This window comes from Pezoporus flaviventris, unplaced genomic scaffold (genome assembly GCF_033815535.1).
Source record: "Pezoporus flaviventris isolate CSIRO_AGI_PZ_B2104156 unplaced genomic scaffold, CSIRO_AGI_Pfla_v1 ptg000078l, whole genome shotgun sequence".
Classification (NCBI taxonomy): domain Eukaryota; kingdom Metazoa; phylum Chordata; class Aves; order Psittaciformes; family Psittacidae; genus Pezoporus; species Pezoporus flaviventris.
Window position 1 is genome coordinate 11,518,175 of NW_026892626.1, and position 18,285 is coordinate 11,536,459.

At 42.5% G+C, this 18,285-nt stretch overlaps 1 protein-coding gene across 3 annotated transcripts; it reads right to left on the reverse strand.

Annotated features, from left to right (window-relative positions):
* Positions 1 to 446: 446 nt before the first annotated feature.
* RAC1 (Rac family small GTPase 1) lies at positions 447 to 17,568 on the reverse strand. Of its 3 annotated transcripts, XM_061473544.1 has the most exons (7): positions 17,313 to 17,568; positions 8,431 to 8,502; positions 6,909 to 7,026; positions 4,595 to 4,651; positions 3,044 to 3,106; positions 2,205 to 2,364; positions 447 to 2,055 (listed from the first exon to the last, which is right to left on the reverse strand). In XM_061473544.1, the coding sequence occupies exons 1-7, from the start codon at positions 17,345 to 17,347 to the stop codon at positions 1,925 to 1,927; spliced, it is 636 nt and encodes a 211-aa protein (XP_061329528.1). In that variant the 5' UTR covers positions 17,348 to 17,568; the 3' UTR covers positions 447 to 1,924. The 3 variants fall into 3 exon arrangements, with proteins under 3 accessions (XP_061329528.1, XP_061329529.1, XP_061329530.1); XM_061473545.1 differs by lacking the exon at positions 4,595 to 4,651; XM_061473546.1 differs by lacking the exons at positions 6,909 to 7,026; positions 8,431 to 8,502; positions 17,313 to 17,568 and adding an exon at positions 4,739 to 5,524.
* Between the last annotated feature and the right edge of the window lie 717 nt (positions 17,569 to 18,285).

Genomic DNA, 18,285 nt, shown 5'->3' on the forward strand with positions numbered 1-18,285 from the left:
GCCCCTGGAGTGAGCAGGAGCACAGCAGGCTGCTGCCCTGACATGCAACAGCATAGCTGTAACTTTAAAAGGCTAAAATGCAAGGCTTTTAAACACAAACAGAGCCATCATTCTGCCAGCTGTTAAAAGCAAGTCCCAGTTTTAGAGGAAAAGCACTCTTTGTACACAACATGGTGAAATGGGTGTTTTTTCCGCTGGGTGGCAGCAGCTTTAAAACACTGCACAAGCAGATGCAGGCGTTAACTACCACCTCGACGGATAATGCATGGCCTCCGAAGAAATGGTGCCCACTGCTGTATTTAATTCTGGTTCTTCACATCAGGGCACCCCTCACACCACCAGTGTGGCGCACTGCACCAGCCTGCTGGTGCCAGCACAGAACAACTCTGAAACAGAGTGGTGCAAGAACGAGAACACTTGCTGAGAAACTCAAACATTACCACACATATGATTCAAGGATTTATTAAGTCATACATGCAAAACATACTGCTAATTGCATTAGCAAAAGATCAATGTAAAAACTTCACAATTTTGCAACTTTTACTTGTAAATTTTGCTTTAGTGGTTGAAAGGGTGTAGTTCAACATCGTATTCCTGCCTGCTTAGAATGTACAGAACATGAGCACTAGTTTACAGAACCTCACAGACCCAGGTTACCATTACTCAGCCTATGCTGCACACGTACATGTAGTGACATAAAGAACACTTGTCTGCATTAGTAACATTACAGTAGTGGGGAGAGCTTGCAAAGAGGGATAGGTGAAAAAGTTCGTAGTTTATAGAGGTTTAAAATACAAAAATTACTAAAATGTGTAAAGCTGCTTCACATGATTTTTACACCTAGTTAATAAAGCTCCTCAGAAAGCATATAACTTACTGAGTCAGAAATAACAGGAAAATAAGGAGGATATGCATCAACATTCTACTCTACAAAGAAAAAAGAAAGAGGCAAATGTGTATCATCAGAAAGGTTTTAAAATACAAGTTATATTGCTCAGTAAGAAGAGGTCCTACAAGAAAAGCATTTACTACACAACAGTTGTGGGAATGACTGGTTTGGAGTTGTACCTAAACAAATGCCCTACTTGAAATTCAACGGAATTTACCTGTGAACACCAACCTCTCTTCCACTGCTGCTCCTCTGGGACAGCAGGCCCCGGTGTTAACCTGCACTAAGAGTCAGTTCAGTTTCAACTACCCTGGCAGTGTAGTGTAAGTCAGCTGTACGGCGTCGAAATACTGTCTGGCACTATCATTTGATCCAACCCACTATTTCCTTTATCCATCACAACACAAAGCTGTCAAAAGGACTAGATACACTTCAGTACAAATAGTTAGTTATTCTTTAGATCACAGCAGCAAGAACTAGATTGCAACCAAGCCCTTACCCACGATAAAGCATTTTACACTGTGACTCACGGGTGTCAGTCATTGCCAGCAACTTGGTTCTGATCTACGACGCTGCGCAATGACTGTGGGTTGAGGAACCATTTAGTAATAGCCACATTCGAGTGCAGTGTTTCACTAATGACCCAGTACTGCTACTTACTGTGAAAAACTAGAAAGTATTTTTGCGTTTCCTACCAGAAATTAGAGTCATCTTCAAGAATCTTTAAAAAACGGTTTAGTGCTTAGTGTTCGTAGCACAACAACGCAACTTAGTTCAGCAGATAGTTTGGCAACACTTAATTGAGCAAGAATAGGATTTTAAAAATAAGGCTTTACATACGTTTGTCTTTTCAGGAGTTTGCTTTTAGAAGGTAACTGTCATTCTTGAAACAAAAGGAAACTGTGAAATTGTTGATTGATTCAAGGATTTGTGGAAAAGAACTAATTTATAACAGAAAAACTTGGCATTGAGTGTGAATGCTCCATTGTTCTGAGCAAAGCACAGGGTTTGGAGTGGGGTGGGGGAGGGTAATGTTTACAGCAGCAGACATTTTCTCTTCCTCTTCTTTACAGGAGGGGGGCACAGAACTGCTCGGATGGCTTCATCAAACACTGTCTTGAGGCCTCGCTGCGTAAGTGCTGAGCATTCGAGGTATTTCACTGCACCTGCGGAAGCAGAAAGGCTGTTACAAAGCAGCTTTCCCAGTCAGAGTAGCACTGCTGCAAGCTAACTGCAACAAAAGCCAGGCACTTATTTTGAGGTACATCTAACACAAACCAAGTGTAGCTCAACATTAACCCCGCTGCCATCCTACCGATCTCTTTTGCCATTGCAAGGCCCTGTGGGTAGGTGATGGGAGTCAGCTTCTTCTCCTTCAGTTTTTCAATAGTGTCCTTATCATCCCGGAGATCAAGTTTGGTGCCCACTAAAATGATGGGAGTGTTGGGACAATGGTGCCGCACCTCAGGATACCACTGCAAAGAAACAGCGTGGGTTGGGGGGGGCAGATTCCCACAAGGGCTTCCAGCCCTTCATGACACTTTCCAGAGTAAAAGAGGAAAGGGAGAATGTGACACCTCATCAAAGCAGTATCAGAAAAGAGCAGACAATTGCAAAACACTTCTCATGAAGCCAATGGTCGTTTCCATATACTTTTTAAAAGCTCACCCTACCAAGGGCTGGATTTTCTCCACACACCAAGAGAGCCCTGATCTGCACTTCCCTCACCCACAGAGACCACCTGTCCTTTGTGAGGTTTCCCCAGTGCCATACAGCTGAGTTGTCCACAGACACGAACGGACTGCAACAGCAGCAGCAGCACACTAGTGGTATCAACCTCATTATTATATGCATTTGGTTTTTAATATTTTTCTGTAAATTGCATTAAAAGGGAAGTTCCTGTTTGTGATCTCAGCACCTCACCAGCTGAACACTCTTAAACTACTACTAATCTATCACTGTATCAGAGAACAATTCATAGCATTTCATGTGCCCTAAACTACCATGGCTGACTTCGGCAAATGGATTTCTGACTTTTCAGACTATAGTTCACAAACTTTGCCTGCCAAAAATAAATCACTTCCTATTTTCCAGCCACTGCTGCAAAGTGAGCAGTATGCTGAATGCTTAAATAAAATACCAGCTTCTACTCACCTTAGCACGGACATTTTCAAAGGAAGCAGGACTCACAAGGGAAAAGCAAATTAAGAAGACATCCTACAAAACAAGTTGATAGAAGTTAGCACATCAGAGCAACTATTGTAAAAGCTCATGCAGAGGCCAATACCAGCCACACCTGTACCACCCTGTCAGCTGCACCACACTTGCAAAAAGCAAGGTCAATAGTACACTTGCACATAACAGTTGGAGGCAGCTGTCCCAGTGGGAAATCCATTCCCAGGCAGCTACAAGCAGACAAAAGGAGGGGGAGAACCAACAACAAATACACTGTAGTCAGGTTTACAATCAGCTACTGCAGGAGCCAGCAACTACAAGTCTAGCAGCATTGCACTGCAAGCTTCTTTTCCCCCCTAGATGTCCCTTCTCCTTCACTGACATTCAGAAAAAAAAAACCAAAACCACACAAACACAGGAAGAGTCAAGACTGCCTTCTAACCTGGGGTTGGATACTCTCTGCAGGCCTCTAAGTGAGTTAACCCTTGACACCCCCTTTTTAAGTATTAATATACTATTAATACACTACAGTCTTTGCAATGGCAAAATATACAGTATGGAATAACAGAGTCATACAATAACTTCTACAATTATTATTTCTGTGTCCAAATCAGAAGAGTCTTGCACAACTATCACTTCTACTGACTGCCAATATAAAAAGATCTCAGAATTCCTCTGTAACAAGATTAGGATTAAGAGCCTTGAAAACTTCAGAAGTGGGTTCAGAAGTTAGGAATCTTGCACATCTCACTTTTCAACTGAAGGCAAAAGAAAGATCATAAGACCTGGTAAAAACATTTTAGAGCACATTTATACCAACTCCCTTCAAAAACCAATGAGCTTCATATACACTGTTGTCTGGAAGCATTCAGAATAACCTCAAAATTACTTTTCTCTAAGCTGATGAAGACTGTAATCTTGCTGAATGACCCCAAACTCAATCAGCATCTCTCAAACAAGCCCAACTTTCCCCAACCTACCTCTGCATCCATACTTATCCCGGCATCAAATGCGTTACAGAATCAGGCATTTCAGAATGTTAGTTGATTGTGCTGCATTTCAAGGCATTTTGTTAGGTCAGCAGCTGACATCTGCACTGCTAAGCACTTGCAACCCAGTTGTTCATGCATCACCCCAACAAGTTTCCGTAGCAGCGTCCCAGAAGAAGAAAGAAACAACATCAAATAACGTGATACTATGGCCACTACTTCTGTTTTCCAATCTGCATGTTTGTGGTGACTGAAGTTCTGCACATTATGCAGACTCTCTTTTACTAGCTTCAGTGTAGTCATGATTTCTTGTGTCTTGCACACTATCAATCTTAAGCAGGAAGAAAAGTTATTTATTTCCAAGTAAAGGTTTGGTCTTAGCAACTCATATAGAGAGATTTGGTAATGGATTTCTCAGTTGCAGCAATGCAATAGTTCCAAGAAAAGTAGCTGCTTAAAAAATAGGGGCCAATTTATCACTATCATAAGCAAGACAAGATGACAGAACTTGGAACTGAAGTTTGTTTAAAGTTTTACATACGGCAATAGGTTGATCTGTCAGACTGGAAGATAGATTCTTACCATTGGTTCCTCCAACCTAATAACAGTAGGAGATAAAGTTACTCCTAAAACGGATTTAAGGGGAAATGTTCTCAGTCAGCAATTTGTGCTCACAAATGCTCACAAAACAGCTTTTCTTCTCAAGGGAGACACTGCCCTGTGATTCAGCACAACCAACTGCCTCCATCCAGAACAGGCCACCAGACTTCCCCGCAAACCTGTAAATGTCTGTCTTCATTGTTAGAGGACACTCGCGAGAGGAAACCTCTCACAAAAAGCATCCTCCTAACTTAATTTCCTTTTAGGTCTCCCAAGGAAGCCACCTTTTCTGCCCCAACTTCCTTGCCCAAATATTTTGAAATAGTGGTAGATTTCAAATACAATCAGGAGAAGGTATTAAACTCCTGAATATTTTAAGGGAGGAAATAATAATAATGGAAAAAGACCCAAATTAATGCCTCCACTACAGCAAAGTCCTTACTGTGAAGTCGACAGCTGCTGAACTGCCAGGAGGCTAATGGAGATACAAACATTGGCCAAGTCCCCAGCAAAACCTGCTTTCACCTCAACCACAACATAGCTCAGGTGCAGATACAGGGAAATGGAGGGCCACCAAAATGTGAGGGGTGGGTTTTAAGTATCACACTGAAGGAAGAAGAAAGCTGAACACAGATCTTAAGAATAGTCAGGCTTCATTGGCTCTACTGCTCTGCTCCCCTGTACTTTTCCTTAGTATTTTGGAGGTTCTGTCCCTTAAGTGATGATGATTCTTACATATTGCACAAGGCAAACATCTTAAGGCTGCTTCATAAGGAGTTTCAAGACTTACCACCCTGTTTCACTTTCTGCTGTAAGAAACAATCCAAATAACTCGAAGTACTTCAGACCTTTACTTAACAGTTACCCATGCTTGCACAGATTTTTTTTTCCCAAAAAGTATGCTTAGATTGACAAGGAATTCTTTTGCAGTGTATCAGAAAGCCACTGTTATTTTAGGAGGCTGAAGACAGGCACAAGCATTCTGTCTCTGTCATACAGCAGGAACAGCTCTGCTTTCTCACACTACTTTGTGATCTTTCATCATAACTTTATCTATGCTGAGACGTATTTTAGATAGCCTGTAAAGATCTAGGTATTAAAGAAAAACAGCTTTCCATTGTCTCACTTCCTAGGAAAGGCAGATATTTCTGGCGTTTGTACTAGAGCTGCCTACAACTGGCAAGTTCACATCTATCCTGGGTATAGTAATGGAGGGGAAAGCCTAATTGTTAGTGATCAGTGAGTTAAGGAAAATTGTGAATTAAGACAGTTTCCTTAAAAAAAAAAAAAAACAAAAAACACCCAAACCAAAAAAGCACCAGAGTTTCTTAAATAAGAGTCACATTGTTCAAGAGAGCAGTTACTCGGTTATTCTGTAGAGTAACTGGAACAATTCTGCTTTTTTACACTATTAGCATTGAATGTATATTTGACAGCAACAACAATAATCAATGCCAAACCCCCTGAAAATTACCATCTTTCTTATAGCACAGCTCCACCATATAAAAGTAACTGCTCTAAACAGACTAGAAAACCAGGTTCTGCACACATTAACTGTAGCTGGAGTCGCACTGAACAGCAAAGAGCAGATTACTTCAGCATTTTCCTTATACATGGAAGGATGCAGCATGCAGACTTAACCAGTTGCAAGCATGGAAGACAGAAGCACATTTGTATTGATGTTATAGCACAAGCTACAGTAAGTAATAAAATAGCCATGGTCTTAAGTACATTTGAAAGCTCTAATGCAGCCACTGTCAATCCCAATAGTATCTTCATTCATTCTGCCTCTCACATTTAGAACATCTTCACAGACTAACAATATCAAGTGCTTAGCAGTGACAGTGTCAGGTTGCAGCCAAACATGTGCCTAAAAACAAAAACAAACCCTGCTTTTGGCAGGCATGCTAACCTTAAAATCAATGGACTAGCTGATGAGACTATTCACTGAGGGGTTTTGGGGTTTGTTTTGGGGCTTGGTTTGGTTTTTTTTGTTTGTTTTTTCCTGGTTTAAATCAAGTCTGAGGCTGCAACTACACAAAAGCCAACAAGTACTGGTGCACGCAAATACACAAGCATGCAAATGTTAATGTTTGTACAACTGTACAAAGATTGAAGATAGCTTGCAGCAAGTCACTGCTACTAAAAAATACATCTCCAGAAGTGATAACTTTTCCCTAATGTTCAAAAAGAGAAAACCTTTAGGTTAGACAAAGCTGTATAGATTGTTTCTAGTTTCACACTGTAGTTCTTACTGTTTGCGGATAGGAGAGTGGACGTAGCCTGTCATAGTCCTCTTGACCAGCTGTATCCCACAAACCTAGATTCACCGGTTTTCCATCGACCATTACATTAGCAGAGTAGTTGTCAAAACTAAAAAATAAAGGAAGAGTTAGCTGCATTTGCTTGCATTACACAGGGCACCAAGCACTTTTTCCCTACAGAGTCCTAATTTGGAGCACTAGGAAAGGGAACATTTTTATTGCATCCTTCTGCTCCCCAGAAACAGTAAAGTTGTTCTTTAAATACTGAGCCTGGTATTGAGTAATGGAAGAAAAAGACGTGTGGAACAGACTTTGTCCAGTCCGAACAGAAGTCATCTTTTTCACTGCTCTTCTAAAGGAAGTGTTAATCTCAGTAAGTGCAGGAAAGCAGATGATATACTCAGCAAGTACCTTCCAGTCTTCGTGGAACAGTCAGCAAGTTAATCTGTCTCATTTTGTAAGAGATAGAAGACAGATTTGCAACAACCAAGGAATCCTTCCTAACAACAGTAGGTAAGAAAAGGAAAAGCACAACAAAACACTTGGTAATGCTGCTAACCAAAACCCCCTCCAATGAAATATCAAAGTTAATAACCAGGGGCCAGTAGAGGCACCATTTTTATCTCATTGCCACTGTGAGCACAAAGGTCTTAATGACTTGTTGAGGCTAAACTAAGCTCACTGGGAACACAAGCATACTGTAATGCAAAAATCTGAATTAATCTGACCAAAAAAAGAAAAATAAAAGGAAATGGGAGTAATCAAGACAACACTTCCTTGGAAGGGTAGTAAAAATCATCTGTAAATCTCATTAGAATGTGTTCTGTTGTCTGAAAAACTCATCCATACTCACAGAGAACAATATAGCCAGATAAACAGAGAGACATCTGAAAAGGGCAAAGAAGCTGCTCGTGTATAAAACGCCTCCTCCACACAGGCCCTTGAAAACAGAACTACACTAATACTGATACTGACAAATAATTACTTGCAAGAAAAGGGGAAGCACCAAAATAAATGAGTCCCCACAATCTTGCCTGTGGAACTCTAGAGCTGTGGCTGGCTCAGCGCAAGACTGGCAGTAGCACAGAAAGTAGAAGGAACAAATGGAAAAAAATTAGTCATGTAAACCAACTACTTCTGGCTATGATACAATGCTTTACAAGTTGCACAGTCTTGGGACTACTTATTATGGATGATACTAAAGACAGAAATAATATGTTAGTTTAAAAGAGAACAGCATCTGATAAAATGTTAGTCCCTAATAAGCTAGGGCTAGAGGGCAGATGGAGGCAAAACTGACAGGACATGAAGCAGCCCTGGTATGACTGTGCTGAGCAGTAAAAGCTCGAAGTGCTGCTCCTTACAATACACACATAGATACTCAGTTAAACATTTAAGATGAAACTGAGGGGTGTCTGCAGCCAATTCAAACAATTCAAATAAGGAACCTGGGCTGGCAGTAAGCACAGAGAATGTGACATAAATGAGTTCTTAGGGTTTTGTTAGTACTTACACAGTAGGTATATATTCTCCAGGAAATGCATTGGTTGTGTAACTGATGAGTAGGCATGTTTTACCTACAGCACTGTAAAAAAGAGAAAGTTCACAAGTAAAACAAATTCATCTTGAATAATGAGAAATAATATTCCTTTTAGGAAAAAAGACTAATTACATCCAGTCAGCTAAGGAACAACTCAGTGTCAATAGCCACTTTTGTACAGGAGAACAGTCAATAAACTGTAGCCTTCAGATTACCAGTAGTGAAAACACACCTCATATAAAACCCACTTTATGAAATGGTAAATTACCATCTTTTTTTTCAATCTTTAGGAAAAAAAATCCCACAAATACTAAGACTACCAACATCTGCTAGACACGAGTGAATATGCATCAAGACCACCTTACTCCAAACCCCTGAAATTGAAAACGAACCTGAGAAGTATTTCCAGATACCCTTTACACAATTCTGAACCCACTATTTTTCCCAGGAAATGGTATGCTTTCACATTAAGTCCGAAAAAGCTTGAAAAGTAGAATTCCTCAACACATCATTACTTCTGAGTATCTGAATGACTCCCCACATCCATTCATCAACTATTCAAACATTTCATAAACTGATTTATAGATACATTCCAATATTGGAGAACTTGGAATACTGAACCTTTCCCCACTGCTCTAATTCTGAACAGCCTCAAATGGGGGTAGGGCAAGGTTCTGTTCAAGGTTTCTTTCAAAACTCTGGCAGTCAGCTCCTTCCCTCTCCACACTCCTCCCCACATCTTATCTAGAGTGAAAATTAGATCACTAAGTTTTTGTTACAGTTTCAATTAAAGGATTGGAAAACTTTAAATTGAACCATATTTCTTTTTTTAAAATAGACTGCAAAGAGCGTTTCTGATGCTGCAGACTGCCTCCCAGACATATGTGTGCATCTAGCTCCTCAAAAGCGCTAATGCCCAGCCAGGCTTGCAGCCTTCCCATCACTCCCTTCCAGCTCCCATGCAAGGAAAACTGCCTTGTCTTGCAGATGGTTTATCACTACAACAATTTGCTCAAAGCCAGTTAACTTTGAAACCTGACTGTACTTGCACATACAATCTTGCCATTAGTATTAGGCTTCTCTCATGAGCCTCCTGAACTGTGTAAAGGAACTCATTAAAGTTTTAGTCTAGAACTATGGTTAATATAAAAAACACCAAACAAAAAGAATAAAACACCCAAACAAACCCACCCCAAGAACCAAATACCAAATGCTATTGCTAAAATTATCCTATTATCCTTTAGCTTCTGCAGAAGAAAAAAAAAAATAACTCACAAACTTTTTGTCAAGGGCTTGCTGGCTTTCCAGCTGCAAATGCTCCAAGGCAGTCATATCTGAATTTTACTGTGTATCTTCCACTTAAATCACTGCATTTCTCCTCCTGCTTTGGAAGCATGGGGACTGCCCCTTCAAATATCAAAATTTTGTTTAAGAGGATGTAACACTCGGCATTATTAGCCAGCCAGCCAGCCATAGCTAGTGACTCACAATTTCAGGAAACCTGAGCTTTGTCACAACCATAAGTGTATTACTGCTTATGTCGTAACTCAACCTGTAACAAGTCTCTCCACTGAACTTTATGCAGTTCCATACTGCAATAGCCCAAGAAGTTATTAGCAGCACCTGACAACATTACCTTAAATGCCTGAGCTATGAGAGTTGCTTCAGTGTGCAAAATTATCTAGGATTTTATCCTACCTGTTTTTTTTTAGTTTTCATTTTGTGCTCCTGAGCTGTCAGCCAGCACAACATCCCATCTGCTGCAACTCTCTGATCATACCCTGCAGTTTCCATGCTACTTTACACTCCTGCGTCTATGGAAGGAAGATGCCAGCTCCTTGCACAGATTACTGTTTTGTCCTTTCAGCATGCATTCTCTTTTACCAAGCTGTAACAACAACAAAAAGGGGGCATTTAATTCTGTTCTTGGTACGTACAACCTCTGAACATTTTCCTGTAATAGCAGACTTGGGATGTTGTCACTTTAAGAGGGTCTTTACCCCAGTAAGCAGTTTACACACACACACACACTGCTCCCCATAAGGGGAAGATTTCAGCCCTTCACCTGTAAGTGGGACAGGTTTGTTACCACTCCAGGAAAGAGACCCTTGAGCCCCATCAGCCTGTCAGAGCCCTCAGAGCCCTCTGGAGGCACTCCCCAGGACAGCACATTGTGTCGGAGAGGGATTTGACTGTCCTATTCAGGGTACGCAGGAGTAGGTTCACCCACCAAGTTAACATTTTCTAAGTTTTTAAGCCAATTGTAAGTCAATTTAAGTCTCGAGAAACTCATACAAAATATATCTTAACTGAGAATTTTTATTATATAATTTTGCAATAGCTTTAAGATTTGAAGATTACGAGTGACAATATAAAATACTGTGAGAACAAGTGTGAAAATAATATATAAAGCCAGATAAAAATTGATCATGAAATGAGCACAGACCAACCAACAGGTGACCCTAGGGGGGAGAAACGACAGGTTCAGCCTGTCAATGATCCCACCAGTGATGATGGAGTCTTCCCTCTCATTCCCCCCCTCCAATTTCACAGATTTATAGGATCTAGTTGGAATAATAACTCCCCATAACACTCCCATCTTTTACCAACTGATCAACTAACTTGTATAAGGATCACATAATTAAATGCTTAACTACATATGTTTATGCAGGCAGGGGTCTTTTGACCTGTGGGTGTGATTTTTAGTACTAAGATAAGATTACAATTAAGATAGTTCACCACAGGATACCCAATAATGTTCTTCTCACTCATGAATAACATATTTTGACAATTGCCCAGGTGTTGTCAGAATATAGCAGATCTCAAGAACAGTCCTTCTTGATTCCAGGTTTCTTAGTCTCGCTTTTCCTCAGTCTTATTTTCCTCAATTCTGTTTTCCATCAGTCTGGCTTTTTTCAGTCTGCGTACTCTAGCTATCAGTTCTCATCATAAATCGCTGCCATTTCTCAGGCCTCCTGACACTTTTAAGAGGCCCTTGTATCTGTTCAGGCTCTTTCACAGTAATACAAGTTTCAATTTCTTAACTAAGTAACTATGGAATTTTAACAAAATATGATTCTGAGTTTAAATATATGCCTATGGAGCTTTAACTAAACACCTATGGTGCCTGAGTATGTACCTATGGAGCTTCTAGTGGCTCTAGTCATACCTATTTTGGTGTGACACTCTCACTTTACAATCCTTGTTAGTCAGTTGCTAGATGGTTTATCAGTACAGGGCCTCTTCACATCCCCAAACCTGCGAGGAGTGTAACAGAGACTCGCCATGGTGAGTTCACTCTCCTTTCAGTTTATATTCTTCTAAAGAAGAGATTCAGAGCAGCCCTGCGGAGAAGGACTTGAGGGTGTTGGTCGACGAGAAAATGAACATGAGCCAGCTTCAGTGTGTGCTTGCAGCCCTGAAAGCCAATCATACCCTGGGCTGCATCAAAAGGAGCATGACCAGCAGGTTGAAGGAGGTGACCCTGCCCCTCTACTCTGCTCTTGTGAGACCGCACTTGGAGTATTGTGTGCAGTTCTGGTGTCCTCAACATAAAAAGGACACGGAACTGTTGGAACAAGTCCAGAGGATGGCCACGAGGATGATCAGGGGACTGGAGCACCATGTGAAGACAGGCTGAGAAAGTTGGGGCTGTTCAGCCTGGAGAAGAGAAGGCTGCATGGAGACCTCACAGCAGCCTTCCAGTATCTGAAGGGGGCCTACAGGGATGCTGGGGAGGGACTCCTCTTTAGGGACTGTAGTGACAGGACAAGGGATAAGAGGTTAAAACTTAAACAGGGGAAGTTTAGATAGGATATAAGGAGGAAATTCTTTCCTTTTAGGGTGGTGAGGCACTGGAATAGGTTGCCCAGGAAAGTTGTGAATGCTCCATCCCTGGCAGTGTTCAAGGCCAGGCTGGACAAAGCCTTGGGTGGCATGGTTTAGTGTGAGGTGTCCCCGCCCATAGCCCGGGGGTTGGAACTAGATGATCTTAAGGTCCTTTCCAACCCTAACTATTCTATGATTCTATTCTATGATTCTATGGTTCTATCTTGGCATAAGCTAAGGTCACAGGGGTGCCTGGGGAATTGCTGTAGGGTAGATTTGGCGCGTGTTTACCACATTCCATCCCAGAATTAGCAGCTACATTTTACCCTAAAGTTTCTTTAATATTGTAACATAATTGAGGATTTGGGGGGTGGTCTCCAACTTCCCCTATTACTCCACAGATGTACTTGTGCTCAGAAGTAGACAAGGTATTTACCCTTCAAAAACTTCCGTGGGAAAGCATCAGGTAGCATTATGACAATGCAGCTCATTTAACAGCTGTCGGAAGAAGGGATCCCATCTTACCTCTTGCACTGGCATTCACTGACTCTGTGACAAGCCAGGACAAGAACTTCAGGAAAGCTCCCCGAGCTATCAGTCAGATCAGTTTGAATATATTACTGAATTGCGCTCTAATACACTATAAAGCAGGATCTGCTGCTCCAGCTTACAAAGGACAAACATGAAATCCTTCAAAATACTAATAGGAGCAAAAGCTGGCTACTTTGAGAAATTTCTGGAGGTGCAAAGGCTACGTGCTCTCGTGCTTCTAGAATCTGTTTGGTCTGAGGCTTCATTTTCCAGTAGGTTTATTACAGATAATTTCAGCTTACAACAAATTAATGTTGAGTGCTACATTTTCAGCAGTGGATAATTCTCTCCGCACCCTGGCTCCTTTGCTCATCTTGCATTGAAACTGGTGAGTCTGCTCTGGCTAATCAAAACAGCCCAGGAAGGAGGTGGCAAGAGATTTCATTCCAAGCTTAGAAGTGGCTGCAGTGTGTTTCTGCAGCACCAATCAGCCAGAGTCATTTAACAAGAAAAAACACGTTCAACAACCCTGTTTCAGACTTGCTCCATCCAGGTTTCCTGCTTTCCTCGCCTTTTGGCTCCCTGCCCTACAAATCATATCATTATGGTCACCAGTCTTAAAAATAAACACTACTGCCTACCTTTATTTATAAAGTACCTCCTCTAGATACTTTACAAGCTTTTGAGACTTCTCTTTAGAGAGAGTTGCTTTAATACAGAAGTAAAACTGCTTGGCAAAATATAAATCCTCGTACATAAAGGCTGAGACTAAGAAGCAAAAATAACACCAAACCAAGATTAGTCATAACAAGATTTCTAACAATTACTTAATCATAGCTCTGTCCACCCACTATTACATAAATGAAACCAGTAACATTTGACTGTAATTAAAAATATGGCTTACAGAAATCCAGCATTTTAACCACTTAACAATAAGTGAAAGCAAAGGCAGCACCGAGCCCCTTATTGCTTCTGGGTCCCATCCAGGAATCAATGTATTTATATAACCACACATGTATTAATTCCTGAAAACAAACGTGTCATCTCTTTCCTGGCCTTACTGACACTAACAAGCTTTATGAAGTTTCCCCACTGCGTTAGAGCCACTTGGAGCCATGGTATGTGACATGCACTGAAAATGCCATTGGATGACCTGCACCAGCATTTCTTTCACTCTAAAGGCATCAGAGCTGCACAGATGGTTGAGAACTTTCCTGCAACTAAAAACTAATTGTGAGAATTTAGTTCTCATTTGCAGCCATGGTAATGGAGGCCAGCTGAAGTACTTGTGGTTTAATTCCAGAAATGCTGGTATCTGCAAACAGGTGGCAGCCTTCATAAAAAGCTTTGATTATATCATTTCTTTCTTTGATCCACATGAACTACCTCCCTAGCAGACATGATGCACAGCAGTACAGGTTTTCACTCAAAACATTAAAACAGTAGCTGAAGTTTCTCTAGGACCATCCTGAGATACAAGGTTCCGTATTTTTACTAGAGCAGGTTTAGTTACATCCGTCTCTGCCAGATAAGCTGTTTTACTCACTGTGACACACCCTCTCCCAAATATGCTGGTCAGTACCTGCAACACTACTACATTTTTTAAACTTGAAAAGTTCATTAACACAAGTTACTAAATTTTAGGTCACCACATGCTACATACTGCATGGGAGGGACCTCAAGTGTTCTGCATCTTATACAAACACTGCATTGCTCTAGCAAATAAAGCCTCCAATTAAGCAGAATTCCAAGCAGGGACTGCTCTTGTTCTTACAGTACTTCTGCAATTAGAAAATGCCTACAAAAGAGCATGAAATATGACAAATCCTGTAGCATCTAGTAATCACTCCTCCAAAACAGAGAACTTCCCCTAACTTCCCCTACATGACATCACTGGAGATTTCATACCACTTAACAGCTGCATTTATAGAGTGAAAACAAAAGCTGCTAAAAATAACTTACACCAATGCTTTTTCTCAAGTATCAATCAACAGCAACTCCTGCAGTTATTCAAGTGGCGTGCTCTTCATCTGTCCTGCACATTCCTACTGCTCTGTCTCATCAAGAAGCAACAGTTGCCATTTATTTTCTATCAAGCCTCACAGAGGGAAAAAAAACAAGGGCAAAATATGATAGCACAACTAGCATATATGCCAGGTTTTGCTAGTTAAATTAATTGTCTAAACAGGTACTAGACAACGGTCTAAGAACAAACATGAGTTACTTATGAGAATCAGCCCACTCACTAACTTAGAAACTAAGAATCACACAGGTACTTCTACAGCTTTGTTTACTTTGCTCCCAGCAGATCTTTGGGGAGGGTAAATAAAACAATACCTAAGTTTCGTATCACATAAGCAAATCTTTAACTCACATTGTTTCACAGAAAGCCTCAGCCTTATCTAAGGCAAACATTGCACATTTCCTAGAATACGTGTAATGCTTGAAGTTTTGAAGCAGCAGCAGCAACACAGGGAAACACAAATAGTTAAATATTTAAAAAAATACATATATTAAAAAAAACTGAATGGAGAATGATACAAAGCTACCAAAAATGAGCAATATTACCTGAATGGAACCCAAAGAAATACTTGTTTCTAACTAAGGAAGAAGGAAAACACACTACTGTATCTTGTTCACACATGTACAGAACTCAGGTAGAATTACATCACTTTCACTTCCAAGACAAAGAACAATAAACACATTACAAAGTGGGATGGTTTACAAAGGAAATGACCAAAAGAACTGTATTGCTGAATGAATTACTGGATATTATACAGTTTTTCTGTGCTGAGTTCTCAAATCTAGTGAAGGAAGTAGACTGAAATTTTTCCCCCACCCAAACATGATGCATTGCATTTATTTACAGCATTGTCATGGACAACATAGATCAGCTGAATTAAAAAATATATAATAGAAAAGCCAATGTGTTGGGTTCAAAATCAATACAACCAAAAGAACAGCCCATGGTAATCCCACCTAGCATCAAAGAACTATGTTACTATGAACAGTCTTCATTTGTCAGGATACCACTTTCATGTTCATATTGCTCAAAACCTTACACAGCAAGTCAAAACAAATTTGTCACACAGGGTAAATTTATCTCTCAACCATACTTAGCCGCCTTTTCAGGGTTTCTACATCTTAAAAAGCATAGCAACAAAAAAAAAAAAAAATCCAGACAAACTGAAGATGAGCCCACAACATGAAATTACAGTGGGGCAAGACCATTTAGCTACACTTCACTTCGCCATCTACAGAAGTTTGCTGTGATACCAACTATGCTCAGCCTACACTATTCTTTTGTTTCTCCAAAGGAAATTGGAACTGGGATTTTTGTTTCTCTTAAGGGAAGAAAAAACCCTCTGCATAAGAGAAGTTTTGTTTTCCAGCTGGCCTATGATGTTCCCCTGAGCTCTGACATCCAGTAAGAGAACAAATGCCTCCAAGTTGATGGGAATAGCATCATGGAGACTATTCAAAAGTAGCAAACACACTCTTTTCCCACAATTCCAGTATTCCTCACACTGAAATCCAACGAGTTAACTTGATTCTAAAAAGCATCCTCAAGTGGTTTCACTTACAAGTAACACCATATTAAAAAGCTGTAGGAGTAACAGTTCTTTACAGACAAGTATACTGCGAATTACTTGAATTTTACATGTTTTATCAGTCTCCTTTAGGTAGGAGCTTTACAGAACTAGATGTACGCATGCAGGAAAACAGTCCCTGCTCACAAGTATTTATGATCTGCTTAGAGTCTGGCACATTTCACTTGCTTTTACTGCAAGAATCAGATGTCAAAAGCCAAGCTATAAGCAGGAATAAGAAATAAGTTTTCTACTTCCGCAAAATGTATTTCAGATCAGTATTAAATTTCTCATATTATTAAAGGCATGGTGTCTTTTTTTAATACCCTTTGATTACTTCGGTATTTCTAGTGATATGAAGATCACCAGACGCAAGGGGCAGCTCCTGGACGAGCCTGGAAGCGGCGCGCCCCTTAGTGCACCCCTCCCGCATCACGGCCAGAGAAAGCCACCTCTGTCAGCACGAATATGAATTAATCTGCAACCCAGCAGGAATCCGGGACTCGAGGAGGAAGCCAGCACCGGAGCCACCCCCCGCTCACGGACACCCCCGCGGCAGCCTCGCTTCTCGCTCCCGCGGAAGGCAGCCACCATTTGCTCGCAGCAGTCACCGCCTTGCCCCACACTTCCCTCCCCTCCCCCGCCACCAGCAGGAAGCCGCGGCCACCACCCCACACCCACCGCACCCCGCCTCGGCGCGGACACCCCCAGCCCCGCGGAGCTCCGCCCCCCTCAGGGCGGTGGGGCCGCGCAAAGGCCCCCGCGGCGGGGTCACCCACAACTTGTGGCGGGGCCCATGCAGCCCGCGGCGCTCTCCTTCCCCGGGTGGACACTCTCCCCTTTCCCCGCGGAGCCGGCAGTGCTCCTCGAAGCGAGGGCCCGGCCGAAGGATCGCCTCAGACTTACCCGTCGCCCACCACCACACACTTAATGGCCTGCATCGCTTGCGCCGCGGGTCCTGCTGCTGAACGGGGAAGGCCACGCAAGAAGCGAGCCGGCGGCGGTCTCCGCACCAGGTCGCGGCCGCCTCCGCCCTGTGCCTGGGAGCGGGGACGAGCAGCGGCCACCACCCAAGGCGGAGAGGGCGGGCTCCGGGGAACAGGAAGCGGCCGCTCCACTCACATCCGGCCGGGCTGCGCTCGGGCCCGCGGTCCCGCCCTCACGAGGGCCGGTTCGGCGCTGCTGCTTCGGGTCTCTTCGGTCAGGCAGCGCACGGCGCTGAGCAAGCTTCGGCAGCGCTCGGGTTTCTCCGTCACGCCGGAGGGCTTCCGGCGCGTTCGGCAGCGCTCGGCCCCCCTCGCCGCCGAGCAGAAGCAGCTGCCATGGTTGAGGTACCCACCCGGTCAAGGGGGTGAGGCGGCTTTCCCCTGGCACCCTTGGCCTCAGAACCAGGGAAGCCCCCAGGGTGATCCCTTGGTTTTTGTTTAATCATTGAGAGCCCTGGTGAAATGTGATGGCATGCACTGAGAAACAAGGGTCCTGTCTTGCTCCTGACACAAGTCTTGCACAAACCTTGTGACCGTCCGCTGTCAGGACACCATGCAGCAATCTCATTCTTCTTGTGAAGCATTTTAACGTGAAATTAACGTTTGCCCTGCAGATGTACTGTGCGAATGAAACTCAAGTTACCAGAGGCAACCCACAATGCTCCTGAAGTGCTGCAGTGGGTTGCTGCCATTTTCCTCATCCAGCCGCCCGCTGTGGGACGGTCCCTCTCAGCATGCCAGCACTGTGGAGCCAGAACATCTCCCTCATCGAGGGATCTGCATGCTACCCTCTCTCCTCCTGATGTGCTAGGACGTTAGATAACTGTTGGCAAGTTTGAGACTAGATCAATGCCCAGCCTTCAGAGCACAGTCTTACGCACTGTGATCAGTGC